The following is an 18,091-nucleotide window of genomic DNA, read 5'->3' on the forward strand; positions in this document are numbered from 1 at the left end:
TATTTCCTCCTCTTGTAGCTTCAGCCTAGGGAGATTGATGGATTTTCCACTGGTACTAGTCTCTGCATGCTGTACCATGCTTGTCTGATTCCTTAACTCTGCCCAACTCTTTGAAAGAAGTCTCTTCGTCTGAAACGTTTGCAGTGGGTTCTGTTACCTGCTGGGGCTCTGACTGAAATAACTCAGTATTTCAGGGAGAAAGCAGACTCACTCCAGGTGGGGGCCTGGACCAAGCTTGTTTTTCAACAGGTCCCTGGACTGGAACATTGAGAGCCATCACTGCTTTGCTCTACAACTTTGGACATTTCCCTATTCCTCTCTGTGCCTAAGTGGCTCCATCCATCCAGGAGAGATTGAATTTGGTGATCTTTCCTCATCACTCTGAAAGTAATATTCTAAGCTTTTACATGTCAAATTTATACCGTGGTTTTAATAGTGGAGTGGCCCTTTTATGACACAGAATATCCCTCTTGGAACTAGACCTTCATCCCTAAAGGTAATTTACAAAAGGACTCAAATTATCTTGAGTTTGGCAAGGCCTCCCAAGGGTCCATATTGAAAGGGAACGTGGAAGTTTTCTTGTAAGAAAGCTCAAGCCAACTGAGCCTCAATTTCATTATCTGGGAAATGGGTATAGAGTATCTACAACCTTCTTGTTGACTGAGCTAAATGAGATAGTGTATAAAAAGTGCCCGGATAAAAGTGTCATATAAGTGCTTGTATGACAAGGCAGTTATTATGCTGAAAATTAAACCAAGAATTACCATTTATTTACTCCTCCAAGGAACCAAGGCAGGATTCCTTTCACTTTGCCTTTTCTTGCTGAGTTTTTAAGAAGTTAGCCAAACTCTCTCCAATGTTGTCGACTTTTGGGATTGCCGTCTCCACCCTGTGGCACTTAGCCCAGCCAGCTACTGGCTGCAGGGCGTGACTGGCGATAGGAGCTGGCAGGATGCCTGGGTTTAAAGTATAAAAGCTCCAGGGAGAGCTGGAAACAGGTTGGAGCCTGAGGTGGCTGCAACTCCTGCCATGGCGCTTGGTTTCCTCTCCTTGAACCTCTCCCACCTGGGCTGGTGGGCTTCTGGGCTGATCTTGGTCTTGGGCTTCATCAAATTCCTCCCCCTGCTGCTGCGGAGGCAGAAGCTGGTCAAGGCTATGGACAGCTTCCCAGGACCCCCCACTCATTGGCTCTATGGGCATGCGCATGAGGTAGGTGGAAGAGAGGGAGGGGTAGAGAAACACAGCATCTTCCTTTCCTTCAAGCCTAATCCCTGGGCATGGAGGGAACCAAAAACTTGGGAGGGGAATGACATCTGGAGAGCCATAGATCTCATTCAACTTTCCCACCTGAATTTTCCTGTCATGCCTGCCTTTCAAGCTAGCTTCAGAAGAGGGAGTGCTTCCAAGACGGGGTCCAATCAGGCCACAGACTTCTCCCAGCATTCTGAGGCCCAAAGGTCAGATAAGGCTGTGTAAAGTCTTGGTGACAGCATAGGGGAAAACCAAAGAAAGTCTCTGGATAGCCCGCCCAGTGGAAATAGTTATCATGGTTAGAGCTGAATCAGCATCCTCCTTATTCAATGCAGTGTAAGAATTCCATGCCTGTCATGTGAGAGGTGCCCAAGTGTCCAAGCAGTTGGTGCCCAGAGGTAGTGTTCTCCTTGTTGCACCTGTGGCAGCTCAGGGGTCTCAGCATCTTCCTGGGTTCAGTTCCTTGCCCTGCTTCTCCAGTGGGGACCACCTTAGCACCCCCTCTCAGGAATACCTCCTATTTCCCTACTGTCATGGGCACCTGGAACAGAAGTTTCTAAATACAGAGCAGGGAACTGGAATCAACTGGGAGAAGGAGATTCCTGGGTCTCCAGCCCTTGGAGATTCTACTTTGTCAGATTTGGACTAGAAGTCTGAATCTAAAATACTCCCCAAATGTTTTGATCTGCAGTGGGTTTGGGAATCCAGTTATAGATTCCAGAGACTAAGGCTCAGAGAGGGAGACTCAGTTCCTTCTCCTACCTTCTGAATTCATTTTTCTCATCTCAGTCTAGGGCATTTCCTCTCTTCCTGGATTGACATTGGAGAGCAAACACTATAAATGAGTTTATAGTTACCCCTGTGAATAACCTGTCAATATGACCTAATAAACTCCCTGAATCCTTGGGGCATCCAGAAAAGAAGAGAGTGGATGAAGAAAATGAAGGGGGACCCATGCTGTTCTCAAGGAGCCTAATGTTTGGAGGGAAAAACAGACAACTGAGAGTTTCCTATTCCCAGGCCAGGGGAAGTGCCTCTCCAAGATACTACATCAGCCCCATTCTTTTTATCTCAGCACTAGTCCCATAAAGTTGTAATCCTCTTTTCATTTGTTCATCTTCCCTCCTAGACTGGGATCACTGGAGGATGGAGATCTAGTCTGAGTTATCCTTGTGCCTTCAGGGTCCAGCACAAAGCTTGGCCCAGAGTAGGCATCACTGGATGGACCAGCAGTGAATGTTGAAGAGTAGAGAGGGGGATCCACAGAGGAGAGTGAGTAATGGAGAGGAGAAATGGAAGGACTAGGAGTGTCTGGGAGAGTTTGGTTAAGTACGTAAGGAAGGGCATGGGAAAGTTAAGGTCTGACTCTAATGAGGGTAGGAAAGGTATTTAGGTGAACCTTCCATCCATTTCCTCTGGTATCCCTTTCATTTCTACCTGCCTCCACCAAGGTTGGGTTTGCCCTCAGCTGGTGTCTTCCCTAGGACAGGAACCTTGCTGCTCTATCTCTATGCTCTCCTCTACCAAACTGCTCCTGCCTCTGCCTTGAGAATACAAAGGCCTGGGACACAGCCTGGCTCTGGCTTCTTGGCTCTAACACAACTATCTGAAGGGCCTTACTTGGCACCAGGAAGAGTATGCTAGGGCTGGTGGCTGCTTTTGGGCAATACAAAAGTTTCCTGAGGAGCCACTACAGGCACAACACCTCTGCATTCCTCTGGGCTTGGCACCTCTGCCATTGGTTGGATCCAACCTGAACCTGACAAATTGGGAGGCAGGGTGGAGATTGTTTTTCCTTCCATAAAGATGTGAGAGGTTCAGAGGAGGTGAGGTGTTTTCCTAAGACTGTATGATAGGTATTTGTTTTCTTAAGAGCTCAAGAACAAAGTCCAGATTGGGCCCAGGTATCCTGTGCTTTAATTTGGGTTGTGATCAGTCCTCATAAAGGACTTGACTTCTAGGCTCAGTGATGGTGAGAAAAGGAAGAGAAGGAGAAAGACTGGTGGGTGAAGGGCTGGAGGTGAGAAAGAACTGTCCATCAGGATTAATTTTTCTCTTCTTGTTTCTAATCATTGTCTGGAGATCTTGGTATAGCCACTTACCATCCTACTCAGTTTTCACACTGTGTCCCCTTGACATGGGCGCATATCCTATTCCTAGAGTCCTCATTTCACTCTGGGATTTAAGGAGATGCTTATTGTTGGCTTGAGTTTGGAGTCCCTGTGTGAAGATCTCAGTCTGACTTATGTGTATGAAAGGGGACGATGCCAGCTCCCAGCCCAAAGAAAGGTGATCCCTGAGGTTGCCTGTCTTCACTCATCACAAAGCAGACCCCTTGACCTTGTGCTATAGAGTGAAGAAAGAGCTCTGGCTCATTTTCATTCAGCAAACTGTGATCATGGGCCTTTGCTGTGCCTTGTTGGTTGAGTCACTTCCCCTCTCTGTGTTTCTATTTCTTTGCCAGGAAAATGAAGATCATTATCTTTATCTTACTGGGTTAGAAGTGGATCAAAGGGATAAAGTATAGGTACTTTGCGAACGGCTTGGCAGGTAGATGTTAGGTGTCAAATCTCTACACAATACTACACTGCAGAGCACCCTGGGGAATCCTCTTTCTTCATCCTCTTGTTTCTTCCCAGGTCAATCCAGCTTTAGTTTCTCTTTTTTCAAAAGCAACTAGCATTGTCTGATCAGGAACTCTGGGTCTGGCTTTATGCAGAAGCCAGAGGATAAAGAGATAAGAAAAAGAACCTGCCCTAGAGGAATTCTGTCTGTAGGAGAGACAGTAACACAGTGTAAGTGTTATAGAACCTTGGGTCTAGAGAAAGACTCCCTCAGACTGGGGAGTCAGGAAAGTCCAGGGAGGTGAGGCTCAGGTAAATGCTAACAGATCTGGAGTAGCAGCCTCTGTGAGCATAGAAGGAATGGTAGAAACCATCACCTGTGCAGAAAAGTGCAGAGGTAGAAATTGCAATTAGGTGTTTAGGAAGTGAATTTGGTTTTCAAGGTCTTTCTGTGCCAGTTAGTAACTCAGCACTTCTGGAGGGAGAACAGTGGAGATACAAGGCTGAAGGTGGGTAGGAGCAAGCCACATAGATCCTTGAGGACATGTCAAAAGGATTTACTTTATTCTGAGGGCAATAGGGAGCCCTTGAAGAGACTGAAGCAAGGAGGGCCAACATCAGATTTGTGTTTGAGAATGGCTGCTTTGCTTTGGGACGGTGAATAGATTGACAGAGGGCAAATAGGCAAGGAGACAATGGTTGGGATGCTCTAGGCAGATGTTGGGATGGAGAGATGAGAGGTGGAGCAGGCCAGTTCTTAGTGAGCAGAGAAGAGAGAAATATCAAGATATCAATGTAAGGTATCAGCGAGGTCCCTTTCATGCACTAGAAAAAGTAGAACAAGAATTGTTCTTGAAGTTTTCTTAAACTGGAGGCGTCAACACAGCTAGGTAAGGGCAGAAAGTGAGAAAAGATCCTAAAGAGAGAAAAGACCCTCTGAGTCATAAGACTAAATTGTAACCAGAAATGCATTTCTATGTCTAGATATTAAAATGTGGGCATCTGAGACCCAGGAAGAGGCTCAGGGCTGGCAGCACCCATTAGTGTCTGGGCATGGGAGCTTCAGATACTGGATTTGGAGAGCTTCATGGTGGGAGCCTCCTCCCATGAGCTGCTACACCTAGTTAAGAAGCTCTGGTTTGCTGATTCCAATGTAAAAGTCACGTGGTGGGCCAGACTCCACAGGGCATCCCTCATGGCATCGCCATAAATCATGGAGAAAGTTACGTTTCATATTCCTGGCTAGTAGCAGAGTGAGTGGTAGTTTGATTTTTGAGCAGCAGGTTTGGGGGGCAAACACGATATGTATAAACACATATGCATGAAACACACAGGTTTGAAATGCTGGTTCTGAGGGGCTTGTCGTACAGAGGTGGCAGTTGGAGTTATTGTTTCTGAACCTCAGGAGAAAGGTAAGCTCGTATGAGCTGTCGGTTGAGGAATTGCTGGCAGGAAGATGGTAAAGAAAGCCATGAAAGTAGGTGAGAGTCTCCAGGAAGAAGGTGCAGCATGAGAAGGAGCCAAGGGTGGGCACTTGAGGAGAATCTGTTTTTGAAAAACGAACAGCAGGTGAGGAGCTCCTGAAAGAAGACATCAGGAGAGGTGGGAGGACACCCAGGAGAGAGTGCAAGAGACAGGAGAATCAGCTGCTGGGTAACAGCTCTGGGCAGCTTCTGGGATGAAGGGTGCTGGGTGCCTGGCAAGGGCAGTGTTGGAGAGCTGGGGGTCTTTGTGGGAGAATTTGGGGCAGTTAACACAACTCTTTGGAGAAGTCAGGATATGAAAAGAGAAGGAAAGTAGAGGGCTAGCTGAAGGAGGAAGCTGACTGGGGAGGTTTTGTTTCCTTTTCCTTTTCTGTTAAGTGGGAGAGGCTTTATCGTGTTTTTATTGTGGATGGGAAGGAACCAGTAGAGAGGGCAAGGTCTGTGATAGGGAGAGAGAGGGGCTAACTGATGGGAGAGGTGCTGGAGGGAGGGGTAGAGGAGAGGGATGCCAAGGAAGGCCTGTACAGGGACAGGAAAGGCTGAGGGGCAGGTGCAGGCCTGTGGTACTGCAGGTCTGGTGGCTGTCTTTTATGGGATTCTTATCTGACAGCTTCTATAATCTCTGAAGTTGAACAAGGTTCATCCCCAGGAAGTGAGGAGTAGAGGGGTATGGGTGACAGTGCAAGAAAGAGAAATCTGTGAGTATATTGTGCCTTTCTGAAGGTGTTTCTGCTGATCACTGGTCAAATGTCACCTTGGAGAAGCCTTCCCTGACCTACCCAGCCACCCTGCCTGGCCATAACAAAAGCCCTTCCCTTATTCTGCTTTATTTTTCTTCATAGAATCGTCACTACTTGAAATTATATAGTGGATATATTTGGTTCTTATTCTTTTTCCTTTCTCCCCACTTGGAAGGTAAGCATGGGGAAGTGGCCCTTTGTCTGTTTACCATGTATCCTCGGAACTGGCAGCAGGGATGGTGCAGAGTGGGTGTTTCACGCCTGTGCCCTGAGGGAGTAGATGAATCCCTGAGAGCTACTTATAGGCTGAGAACCAATGGCTGCTTCCCTGGGCTCGTGGGCATTTCTTGGGCCTCTGCTTTCCTGTCTTCCTCGAATGCTCCCTGGATGTTTGGATGCACCCCTGGTAACTCCTCCAACCTGGTCAGTGCTGGGCTGGAGGGCCTCTTTAGTTGTTGAAGTTAAGAAAAGGGCTGGGGTTAGAGCGCAGGCTTCAGAATCTAAAGAGCTGGATATGATGTGAGTTGTGTGACTTCGAGTAAGGCTATATCCTGTTGCTGAGGAGGCTCAACCCATGGGGCTCTCGACCTGGGATGTGAAGGTCCTTGGCTTCATGCAGGAAAAAATTCAAGATCAAACAATTGAGGGAGAGTGAAAACAAGTTTATTAAAGAAAGTGTACAGAATGGACTATTCCATAAGAGGAGCATGGAGAGAAGAGATAGGTAAACAGTTTTCTTCCTTCCTTCAAGAGGAAAAGGAGAACTATTAACTGGAAGGAAAAATAAAAGGGCTACCCCATAGGCAAGGCAGCCCCAAACTTTCTATCTGGCTTATATAGCTTGGCTTAATACCGTGCTAGTGAGAAGGCCAAGACTTTTCTGGAAGCGAGGCAGTGGTTTTTCTGGAACCACTAGCCTTCCCAATTTCTGACCCCATTAGGTCCAATCATTGCTATCATTATCCTAAACTGTCATGGCACAGGTGGGAGAGTCATCTAGCATGCTAACACTGTGCAGTACTCAACTTATGCAACTGAACGCAGCAGCCTGACAGTCTCCAGTGTACAGAAGAGAGCATGGGGCTCTAAACTGAGTTAAAACACTGCTAGCCTACAAAGAATGGTGTTTTGCTAGGTTCTTTCCTCCTCTGAAGGGTGGGTTGAACAGAGACTCAGGGAGTTGAAAAGACACGAGGCACTGATAGCATGTTGTTTATTGGCTGAGTTTAGTGGAGTTCACAGAGCTCTTCGTAGGCTCACAAAGCCCATAGCAGTGCTCTCAAGTGCTTTCTCCCTCTTGGAGCTTGTAACACACAAGGAGAATGTTCATAGTGCACTTTCCTCCCTCTTAGAGCTCACAGCACATGGAGCTGAGCTGAGCCGAGATAAGCCAAGGCTGCACCAAGCCAAGACCATCGGGGCTGAGCTAGAAGAACCAAGGCTGAGCAGAGCAGGGTTAGCTAGCTAGGCAGAGCTAGCTGACCAGGTTTTCCTGTCTCCTAAAGGGGCTGCAGACAGTAGTGGCTCATTGCCAAAACCAGACTGCTACACACACATGTGTGCATTATATTCAACAGCATAAAACAGCTGAGTCATAATTACCTAACAAGTGTGCAAGCACAGTACAACTAATAACATAAGATATTTACACTGTGGCCTTCAAACAGGATAAGATAGGAGATGAGGGAGGCAGACTAAACCATCCTGACTCTGTTTGCAATATTGACAGGCAAGTTAGTTCACATCTCTGAGTCTCAGCTTTGTCATCCATAAAATGAGAGCAATGAATTCTATATTAGGTACAGGAGGCAATTAATTCACTTAGCTAGCACCTGGCACATAATAGACACTCAATACATGTCTATTCCCTCTCGTTTTCTATGTCGAGAGATAGATTGTGGATATGAGGAGTAAGTCTGGTCAAAGGAGGCAGGGTAAGGCCAGCTGGGAAAAACAAACAGAAATCTGCAAGTTGTTTATATCACAGGAAGTGCTGGTGGTGGCCTTTCTGTCCTGAATTGAGCAAGACCTTGGACCGATTCCTCATGAGACTAAAATCTCTGGACAATTTTCAGATTAATCAGATGATTCTTGTTTTCTTTCCTCCATTCTTGCCTTCCTTCCCATTTTTTTTTTCAAGAGGTTTTTGCTATAGGGCATGTGCGCTCTCCAGAAAGACAGAGACAGAGAAGCAGAAAGCGAGAAATCCCCCCCCAGGGGCGATGGCCACGCCACAATCCCTTCTCCTCCATTCTCCTCTCGGGATCTCGGGCACATATGCACACATGCCTGGCATGAGTTTAAGCCACCAGATTCAGGACTTGAACCGTGGTCGACTACATGGGATTCCAACAACATAGCTGTTACACTAACTGCTGGTCCCCCCTTTTCATAACCTTTATTCATACCTACCTTTTAAAGTATGTTCTGTGGCCTTGAGGTCCTATGTTGAGTTCTGTGCCACTCAATCTGTGGGTTTAGGAAATTACGACCTACAGATGGAGATAGGATTCTGGTGTGAATCCCAGCACCATTGCTAACACACCCTATGACTGAGTTTATTTTCTCATCTATGACATGGGTTTATGATAATGTCTATTTTATATGATTTTTCAGAGGGTGAAATGTAAGAGTGCACTTTGTACAGTGTCCTACACATTAAATGCCTAGCGAATGCCTATGTTAACATGACTAATTTTTAAAACTCATGGTTGTATTGTAACATGAAGCACAATGTGGGCAAGTACAAAGGAGGCAGAGATTTCAGTTAGTGGGAATTAGGGAGGTTCCTGGAGAAGGACATTCAACCTTGAGAAACAGGCAGAATTTCAACAGGTGTTCTTGGACAGAAGCTATATTATGAGGAAGAAGTGCTATAAGCAAACACACGGAGGTGATGCCACACCCAGAAGGTCATCTTTGTCCTAATAATTTAGACTCAGGAGACTACCATAGGCACAGTTAGCATCAGTCCACTCCAAGGATATGGGCAGGAATCAGTTTGCTAACAAGGCTGTGTCGGGCATTCCTTGGAACATCCACACAGCATTGGTGATGATTCATCTCCTCCTCAGAGGATGGTCAGGAGATGAGATTCCCATTAGTAGGTGTGTTTTCAGGTCCACCTAATCTTCCGTATGCCCCACAGGATCTCCATGTCCATTAACAGTCTCAGAATCCTGCAACGGTCCTGCACAGTATAAGAGTCACCAAAACTGGAGAGTATGGTGTCCCCATCAGGTGTTTATTATTCATTCATGGTTCTTCCCAGTCTAGATATCATTTACCAACTGGGGTTGGGGGTTGCTATAGCCATGTTGCCTAGCAACATAGTTTATATCCTGTGGTTATCAGGTTTCCAGGGGAACAGAGTTGGTGAGTATAACCCTAGGTCAGGTTTCCATGGAACAGGGGTCAAGCTTCAGTTTACCTTTACTCACAGATGGGGCATGTAAACAGCACATACTCTAGTGCAGTGTTGGGGCCTTTGGAAGCTCAGAAAGCTGCAGGAGATGCAGGGAGGAGACCTAAAGGGACTTGTATTAGGCAGGGGTAGGCATAAAGGAGAGGGAACTATCAATTGAAGACTTGCTTTGGGCAAGATCCAGTGCTAGGCCCTTTCATATATTATCTCAGTAAAGGGCCTTGAATGCCCTCATATGACCTCAGCCAACAAGAGATAACACACATGTGTACACATACACACACAAAGGCTCCTATGTGCGCCCCCTGAATGATGTCATTAATGTCAAAGCAGTCCTATAAGGTAAGCATTATTGGGCCAGCCTGTAGCCTAGTGAGCTGGATCTCACATAGCTAGGTGCATGTGCTTGGGAGCTCAAAATCTGACAAGATGGAGAAATGAAGGGGAAGGGATTACAGTATGGTCATACCTCATTGGGGTGCTTCCTCTCTCTCTCTCTCTCTCTCTTTCTCTCTCTCTTTCTCTCTCTTTCTGTCTCCCTATTGTGAGCACACACACCCTTGAACTTAAAAAAAGTAGACATTATTACCCCCATTTTACAGATGAGGAGAGTGTGATTCAGAGAGTCCGAGGAACCTGTGGAAATTCACAGAACTAGAAAATACAATCAGTCAAGATTCTGATCTGTCAGATTCCAAAAATTGTGGGCTGTGGAGTCAACTTTCTTTGGTTGCATCCCAGATCCACTCACAAGCTGTATGGTCCTTTGTAAGCAGCCTAACTTCTCTCTACCTTAGGTTCCTCTTCATAGAATTGTTGTAAGGATTCAGTCAGGTCAAGATGTTTAGAACAAGGCCTGGCAAACAATGAGTACTTAATAAAGATTAGCTGTTATTACACATCCTCACTAACGACAATACTCAGACTTGCTGTGAAACCTATGGTAGGCCACAGAAGAGGTTTAGGTGCATATTTGAAAGATTACCTCTAAATGGAGAAAAATGAATAAATATGGTAAAATCTAATAGTGGAGTACTCTTGGGTCAACAAAAATGTGTCATGACTTTTCTGATGACCCAATAGTAATATTAACTGAGTGACAGTTAAATGCAATCGCTTGGAAAGGAGAATAAGATATGTTAAAGGAGAAAATGCTGGTTTTGGAAAAGCACTTATCATAAAATTTCATTTATATTAAACACCTCTGGGTGAGTAGATGTGGCTAGGGTAAAAAACAAAGAGTATATACCACCCTCCAGGTGATCTCTCCAAATCTCATCTCAGGTGACTATTCCACCACAGGGCTATTCCTGAAAGATGCCACAACTTCTTTCACCCCAGAGCCTTTGGGATTGCTGTTTCCACCATCACAAATGTTCTTCCTTTGCTCTGCAGAGTCAGATGCTTATCATCCTTCCTGTTTTACTTGAAATGTTATCTCCAACAAGAAGACTTCCTGGATCACCTTCACTAAGCAGGACCTCCCTGTTAGTTCGTCTCTTAGCATCTTGTTTATTTCCTTTTCAGAACTTACTCAGACTTGGATTATTATGCTTGTTTACTTGTCTACTTTCCATCTTCTCCATAGAAGAAAAGGGCAGGACCATATCTGTCTCATTCCCCTGAGAGGTCAAGAATAGAGTCCTGCACACGTAGGCCCTCAATAAAAACGTGCTGAATGACACAGCAGGGCTGGCGTGAAGGGGTCTTCTCCATTGCACGGCATACAATGGAGAAGCTTTCGTGCTAAGAAGAAAGATCTTTCTAGCTGCAATGCAACAGAGGGTGGCAGGCAGCAGGTGGAAGCAGGTGGGCCAGTTTAGGGTTCTTGAGCCAACCCAGATGTGGGGACAGGGTGGCTTAGATGTGAAATAATGGCTTCAGGGCAGGACAGGGCACTGATCCCAGGGATCTTTAGGAGAGGGATGTAGGGGGAGGGAGAGAAGCTCCCAAGCTCTGCCAGGACAGCCTCCTCCTTCCCTGCCCAGGGACTTTGGGCCTGTCTGCTAACACTCAGTTCCTGAGTGTTCCTGGCTTTCTGTTATTGTTTCAGGTCCAGCAGATGAAGAGCCTGGACAAAGTGATGTCCTGGGCCAACCAGTTCCCCTGTGCCCACCCACTCTGGTTTGGACAGTTTGTTGGATTCCTGAACATTTATGACCCGGACTATGCCAAAGCTGTGTACAGTCGTGGGGGTGAGGTGCTCCTAGGAGAGGGTGGGGCACCCAGAGAGCAAAGGGCCAGGGCACGACGAGGGGAGGAGGCCTGGGCTTGAGTAGCTGACACTGCCTGACCCCCCATTTATCAAGTGTTTTCTCGAAGCCATAGTCCCAGCTTGACCAATTTTCTCCTTCTCCTGCAGACCCTAAGGCCCCTGATGTGTATGATTTTTTCCTCCCGTGGATTGGTGAGTACATTCTCTGTCCTTCCTCTCCCAGACCCGTGTGCTGGAGACCTGGATCCTGCCCTGGCCACTCAGTCAGTGATCCCATCAGCTAGATAACCTGGCTCATGTCCCCACCCTAGCTCTGCTGCTCAGTGGTGGTGGTGGTGCTTGGATGGGTGGGTAAGGGGGGACAGGGGAAAAGCAGGAGAACTCCTGGCTGGCTGAGGAAGTGGAGCCCAGGAACCTTCTTTTGCTGGGCCTGTCTTCTTCCTCAGACAGGCAAGGCAAGGGCTCTGGAGAATGTGACTGTGAGGAAAGGTTTTCTGGAGGAGCTGGCACCTAGAGTTAATCCTACAGTTTTATTAGGTGGTGATGTCCAGGGCTGTCCTGAGGAAGGGTGTGGTGGTAGGACCTTGGCTGGTGTCACCAGAGGATATGAGGCTTTGCGCCTGAGTGACTGAAAAGCAGAGCTCATTTGGGAGATAAGGGTGAGCAGGGAGAACTGGTTTCCCTTGAATGCCAGGACTAGGAGCATGGTTTGATGTTGAGGATAGATAGAAGTTGTTGAGTATTTTTGAGCCAAGGCCAGACTCTTCTCCAAAGCCTTTCTTTTATTCTCGATCCCACGGTATTCTCGGCATCTTCCTGGGAGCTGAGAAAGGGCAGGGACAAAAGGAAGGAAACATTTCCAAGACTATGATCTCACCCTGTAACCTCGGGCTATCTTTTGTGGATGTCAGTGATTCTAACTCTCCCTTCAGTGATCGAGGAAGGATAGAATGAAAAGACAGAGGATGGAGGAGGATGGGGTTCCACCTGCGGCCACAAAGCACAAACATGGCAGGTTGTTCCCAGGTCCTGAAGCCATGGTCAGTCTCAGTAGCTAAGAGCCAAGGCCCAGCAGGCTTCCCTCTTGCCTGACTGTCCGTCAGGAAGATCTACCTCCTCTGCCTGAGTTGAGTGTCATGTGACACAAATTCATGGAGCCTAGGCTTTGCAGGTATAGCTAAGAGGCAGGAGCTGAGCCATCCTACCCTAAGGAAGGAGCTTACTGAGTTAACAGCTGCCACCACTGTATGCTGAGGTCCTGGCAGCCTGAGGTTGGGCACAGAGGGCAGTACCATGTCTAACTGACCTGTCCCTGGAAGACTCCAGGCTTGCAGTTGGGGAGGTTTGGAGAGGGTGTTCCCTGGTCCCAGGCTGCCAGGGGTGGGGTGATATTGCCCTGACTGACCAGTCCTCCCTCTCCCATCCCTTCCCCAGGAAAAGGCCTGCTTGTTCTTGAGGGGCCCAAGTGGTACCAGCACCGCAAGCTACTCACACCTGGCTTCCATTATGATGTGCTGAAGCCCTATGTGGGCGTGTTTACCAGCTCTGCGCATGCCATGCTGGTGAGCTCCCTGAGCCAGGATCCAGGAGGCTGTTGGCAGTTGGACCAGCCCCTCCTATCTTGGATTTGCCCTGGGGGAGTGCAGGTGGAGCTCTGTAGGAGGGGGAGTCACCGAGGCCCTGAGTCCCCATCCTATCTGCCATGGCAGCTGAAGCTGTGCTCTGTGGATACCTACTGCATGCTGCTGCTGACCAGGACCTGAAGTTCTGGGTGTCCTGGCAGCCCTGATCCCTGACCCCATAAGGAGACCCAGTCTTCTGTCTTCTCAGGCCCAGGGGCTCTGTGAGGCCTTTATAAGGTTCCTACTGTAGCAGTTTGGCTACTATACGACTATACTACTATAATAGCTAAAATAATATCATTGCATTTCATACCTAAAAGGGACAACGGGTCAGTCTTAGAGTCATAGGGCTGGATAATCCCTAGAGGTTATGCAGGCTAGCCCTTCTCCTGCAAGAAACTCCTCCCAGTATTGCTGCAGACCTGACTTACACATGCACTGTACTAGGGAGCTGTGCTTCTTGGCCTTCCTTTCCCCTTAAGGCTACCATGACTGGGGAAAAGTGTCTGTGTGCTGCACTGACTCTGTCCCCTGGTCCTGCCCTCAGAGCCTGAAGTCCAGAGGCTGCCAAAACCCTACCTGCCTCACCTCGCATGCCAGCAGAATGACTACAGGGCAGGGACAGGGTATGCAATTGGAGGGGGATTAGTGGCCAAGGACAGGCTATGGGGCCTGGAGGGTAGGGAGTCCTCCTGCCCAACCAGCCTCACATTGCTTCCTATCTCTTCTTCCAGGACAAGTGGGAGGAAAAGGCTCGAAAGAATAAGAGCTTTGACATCTTCTCCGATGTGGGCCACATGGCACTGGACACACTCATGAAGTGCACCTTTGGCAAAGGAGACAGCGGTCTGGGGCACAGGTCAGCAAGCAGCTTGGGCTGACCACTCTCTCCCTGAAGCCAACCCAGAGAGAGTTGGCAGAGCTCCTGGGCCGTGGTCTAAGTGAAGATAGGAGCCTGCCAGGGACCACCAGCTTAGTAGAGCCAGGCCTTGCTCGTGGTGGGGAGACACATTTGGCTTCAGTTAAGGGCAGAAAATGATGTGTGGGGCAATTTCTGGATAGAGTTGCTCTGAACTCTTCCCTGGTCAGTGTCTGAGCCCTGCCTCTATCCCACCCCTGCCATACAGGGACAGGAGCTACTACCTGGCCATCAGTGACCTCACTATGCTGATGCAGCAGCGCATTGAGCAATTCCTGTACCACAACGACTTCATCTACCGGCTCTCCCGACATGGCCGCCAATTCCTGAAGGCCTGCCAGGTGGCCCATGAGCATACAGGTGGGCCTCTCCTACACAGCCCTATCCTAGGGATCCTGTTTTGCTCCTACAGGCCTCTCTCTCCCATTGCAAGGACCTCAGTTCCCCTTTGGGCAGAGGATAGGTTTCCTGGCAGTGATGCCCTGTGCTCCTGGTCTAGACCAGGTCATCAAGGAGCGGAAGGCAGCCCTGCAGAATGAGAAAGAGCGGGAGAAGATCCAGAACCGGAGGCACCTGGACTTCTTGGACATTCTCCTGGGGGTTCAGGTGAGCACACTTTTGCCTGACCCCACCTGGGAATTGGTCCCAGGGATTCTTTAGACCACCAGAGTTCACTGACGGCAGAGGAACTGCTTAGTATTTTTCCTACTTTCCCCAGAAAATATGAACTGTTCCTTGACTGACCCATGAAGCACAGCAACAAAGGTTCATAGGTGGGTAGATGCAGGCTATGTGGCAGGCTGTGGCATCAGGAAGAGATAAAATTAGGAATCTGGTTCTCATGACAGTGGCCTGAAGGCAGTCTAGACTTCAAAGATCTCTGAGAATCTTGGCACTGTGGAATCCTAGACTCTTAGACTTCATTCATTCATTCATTCAGTTGATTTTTTTTCTTTTCTTTTTTTGGAGAGGTTTTTGCAATATGGCATGTGTGCTCGCCAGAAAGACAGAGAGACAGAAAGCGAGAAATCATCCCCCAGGGGAGATGGCCATGCTGCAATCCCTTCTCCTCCATTCTCCTCTCGGGATCTTGGGCACGCACGCACATGTACCCGGCGTGAGTTTAAGCCACTGGGCCCGGTACTTTAAACCACGGTCGACTACATGGGAGTCCAGTGACATAGCCATTACGCTAACTGCTGGTCCCCATTCAGTTGATCTTTTATTCCTTCACTTCACAAACTCACTGAGCTCCACCCTGGGTTAGTCTTGTGCCAGGATGCAGAGATGGCCCTGCCCTCCAGATGCTTGCAGTCTAATGGAAGAGACAATGGCAAAAGGGTCCTCTTCCAGGTAACAGTCCATGTACCAAGTGAAGGGAGCTGACAGCTGGGGCCAGATAAGGTCACAGATCACTTGGCTAGAGGGATCAGGGAGGGTGTCATGGAATATGGGACATCCGGCTGGACTTGGCACATAGATAGGAATAGAAAGGAAGGTGCTGACCCCCAATCTAAATAAGATCTTCCTCTCTCTCCCTCAGACCTTCATTTGACAACTATTGTTATGAGTTCTTCACGGCACCTACTTCAAATACCTTGATCTTTCTTCTTATTCTTTCACCAACCCAGGATGAAAATGGGACCAAACTATCAGATGCAGACCTCCGGGCTGAAGTAGACACGTTCATGTTTGAAGGCCATGACACTACCACCAGTGGTATCTCCTGGTTTCTCTACTGTATGGCCCAGAACCCTGAGCATCAGCATCGCTGCAGGGAGGAGGTCCGTGAGATCCTGGGGGACCGGGATTCCTTCCAGTGGTGAGTGAGGCTGAGGGTGAGTCCAGTCTACCCTGTTTGGCTCCGGGCAAGGGCTGTGCTCACCCTGTCCTGTGCTATTCAAGAATGACAAATCCCAGATAGACACAGACCTGTCCTGGAAATCAGGTGAGGGTAGTAGCAGCTGTCCTGTTTCCTTCGGCACTATAAATAGCTGGGGGGAGGTGAAAGGGGCTGAAGGTGTTTCTACCACTGGGCCAATTTTGCCATAATGGATTATTTTCAGATGTGTCACATAGAGAACTCCACAAGCGGTTGGAGGGGTGATTCTATCAGGTTTTTTTGTTTGTTTGTTTTGTTAAGAATTTAGGTTGGTTCAAACAGTTAACAAGATGTCTTCTAAAAGGGATTGGTAACTTGGGGAGTGCAAGTTCAAGTACTTTTCCAGGATCCAGGAAGTAAAGGGAGGCAGACGGTTCCAATTGTTAGCCTTAGAGTCTGCACATTCATATAGCCCAACCCTCACAAGGTGAGATGACAACTACTAGGGAGAAATTACATTTACATGGCAAGAATATACATTTGGGTAGAGTTAAAAGTTCCGAAACAGGGCCAGTAGGTGGTGTGGTAAAGGCGGCTGGGTCCTACATGGCTGACTGAAATAATAATGGGACTGTGTGTGTGTGTGTGTGTGTGTGTGACCAAAATCTTGAGAAGAGAATGGAGGAGAAGGGATTGCTGTGTGGCAATCACCCCTGGAGGGTGCTTTCCCATTCCCCCTGCCCCTTTCTGCCTCTCTCTGATGTGTGCGCCTCATAGCAAACTTAAAAAAAAAATTCAGGGAACCAGCAGTTAGCGTAATGGTTATGTCGCTGGACTCCCATGTAGTCGACCGCGGTTCGTGTCCCGGACCCGGTGGCTTAAAACTCACGCTGGGCGCGTGTGCATGCGTGCCCAAGATCCCGAGAGGAGAATGGAGGAGAAGGGATTGCGGCGTGACCATCCCCCCGGGGGGGTGATTTCTCGCTTTCTGTCTCTATGTCTCTTTCTGTCTGTCCGGCGAGCGCATGCGCCCTACAGTGAAAATCTCTCAAAAAAAAAAAAAAATTCAGAAACAGGGAGCTAGCCTTGTAGCATGGCAACAAAGTAATGTGTGGAGGAAGCTGGATCCCACACGACAACCATGTTTTGAATCCTGGCCCATTGTCTTGAAAAACATGGGGGGCACATATGCACAAATGCCCAGGATCCCGACGGGAGGGTGGAATGGAGGAAAGGGGTGTAACCAGGTCCCATTGGGAGGCTCCCTCTCTTTCTGGCATATGCACATGCCCTCTGGCGTAAAAAAAAATTAAAAAATAGGAGAATTTAACTATAGCCTGATTTCATATATCCTCTTGGCTAAAAGAATCTTTAGAAATTGCCCCAAACTATCTTGTTTTATTTCACATTTCCCCCTTTTGCTCAAAATCTTTTCATAGGAGAGCACTGATGGCCAACGTAAGAATTTGGTTCCTCATGGCTGGGAAGGCTCATTCCTAGGAAGTCATGTCCCTTGTTAGGAGCGGGGCTGGGGTGGGGGGACGGGGTAGAGGGTGAAGAATGTTGATATTTACATAGATGTTGGGACTAAGGCAACAGAGAGAACACAAGCACAGCACAGCCGGTCATTTAAAATCAATGTGTTGCAATAGCTTGATGGATCCCTTCCAATATCCAGGCTACTATAATCATAGTTTTGATCATTGACTTTAAGCAGTGAGTAAGGCATAGTGTTACTACTTAGAAGCAGCAAACATGACTAACATGCTTACATCAATTAAAGATATTTAAAAATTATTATTAATAATAAATATAGTTAATAACAGTAATAATTATTAATTCAGATTTAAAAAGTGTCCCTAATCCTGAAGGCAAACAGCTAAACAAGTCCTATAGGAGGTCTTGCTTTTCAGTGTCAGGGCTATTTGGTCTCTTGAGTAATTCTATGTAGTTAGGTTTCCATGGGGTTGTCAGAAAAGTCATGACGTATTTTTCTTTCTTCCTTTCTTTCTTTCTTTCTTTCTTTCTTTCTTTCTTTCTTTCTTTCTTT

General features: G+C 47.6%; 1 protein-coding gene across 1 annotated transcript in view; it reads left to right on the forward strand.

The window, feature by feature from the left end:
• Positions 1–989: 989 nt before the first annotated feature.
• Positions 990–18,091, forward strand: part of CYP4B1 (cytochrome P450 family 4 subfamily B member 1) — a 26,647-nt gene continuing 9,545 nt past the window's right edge. Inside the window, exons 1-8 of the mRNA XM_006164255.2 lie at positions 990–1,209; positions 11,517–11,658; positions 11,826–11,870; positions 13,113–13,240; positions 14,035–14,159; positions 14,428–14,579; positions 14,719–14,825; positions 15,851–16,041. Coding sequence (XP_006164317.1) covers positions 1,030–1,209; positions 11,517–11,658; positions 11,826–11,870; positions 13,113–13,240; positions 14,035–14,159; positions 14,428–14,579; positions 14,719–14,825; positions 15,851–16,041 — 1,070 coding nt within the window. The 5' untranslated portion in view covers positions 990–1,029. The remainder of the gene's footprint in view (positions 1,210–11,516; positions 11,659–11,825; positions 11,871–13,112; positions 13,241–14,034; positions 14,160–14,427; positions 14,580–14,718; positions 14,826–15,850; positions 16,042–18,091) is intronic.

Source organism: Tupaia chinensis, unplaced genomic scaffold (assembly GCF_000334495.1).
Source record: "Tupaia chinensis unplaced genomic scaffold, TupChi_1.0 Scaffold143599_1, whole genome shotgun sequence".
Lineage (NCBI taxonomy): Eukaryota > Metazoa > Chordata > Mammalia > Scandentia > Tupaiidae > Tupaia > Tupaia belangeri.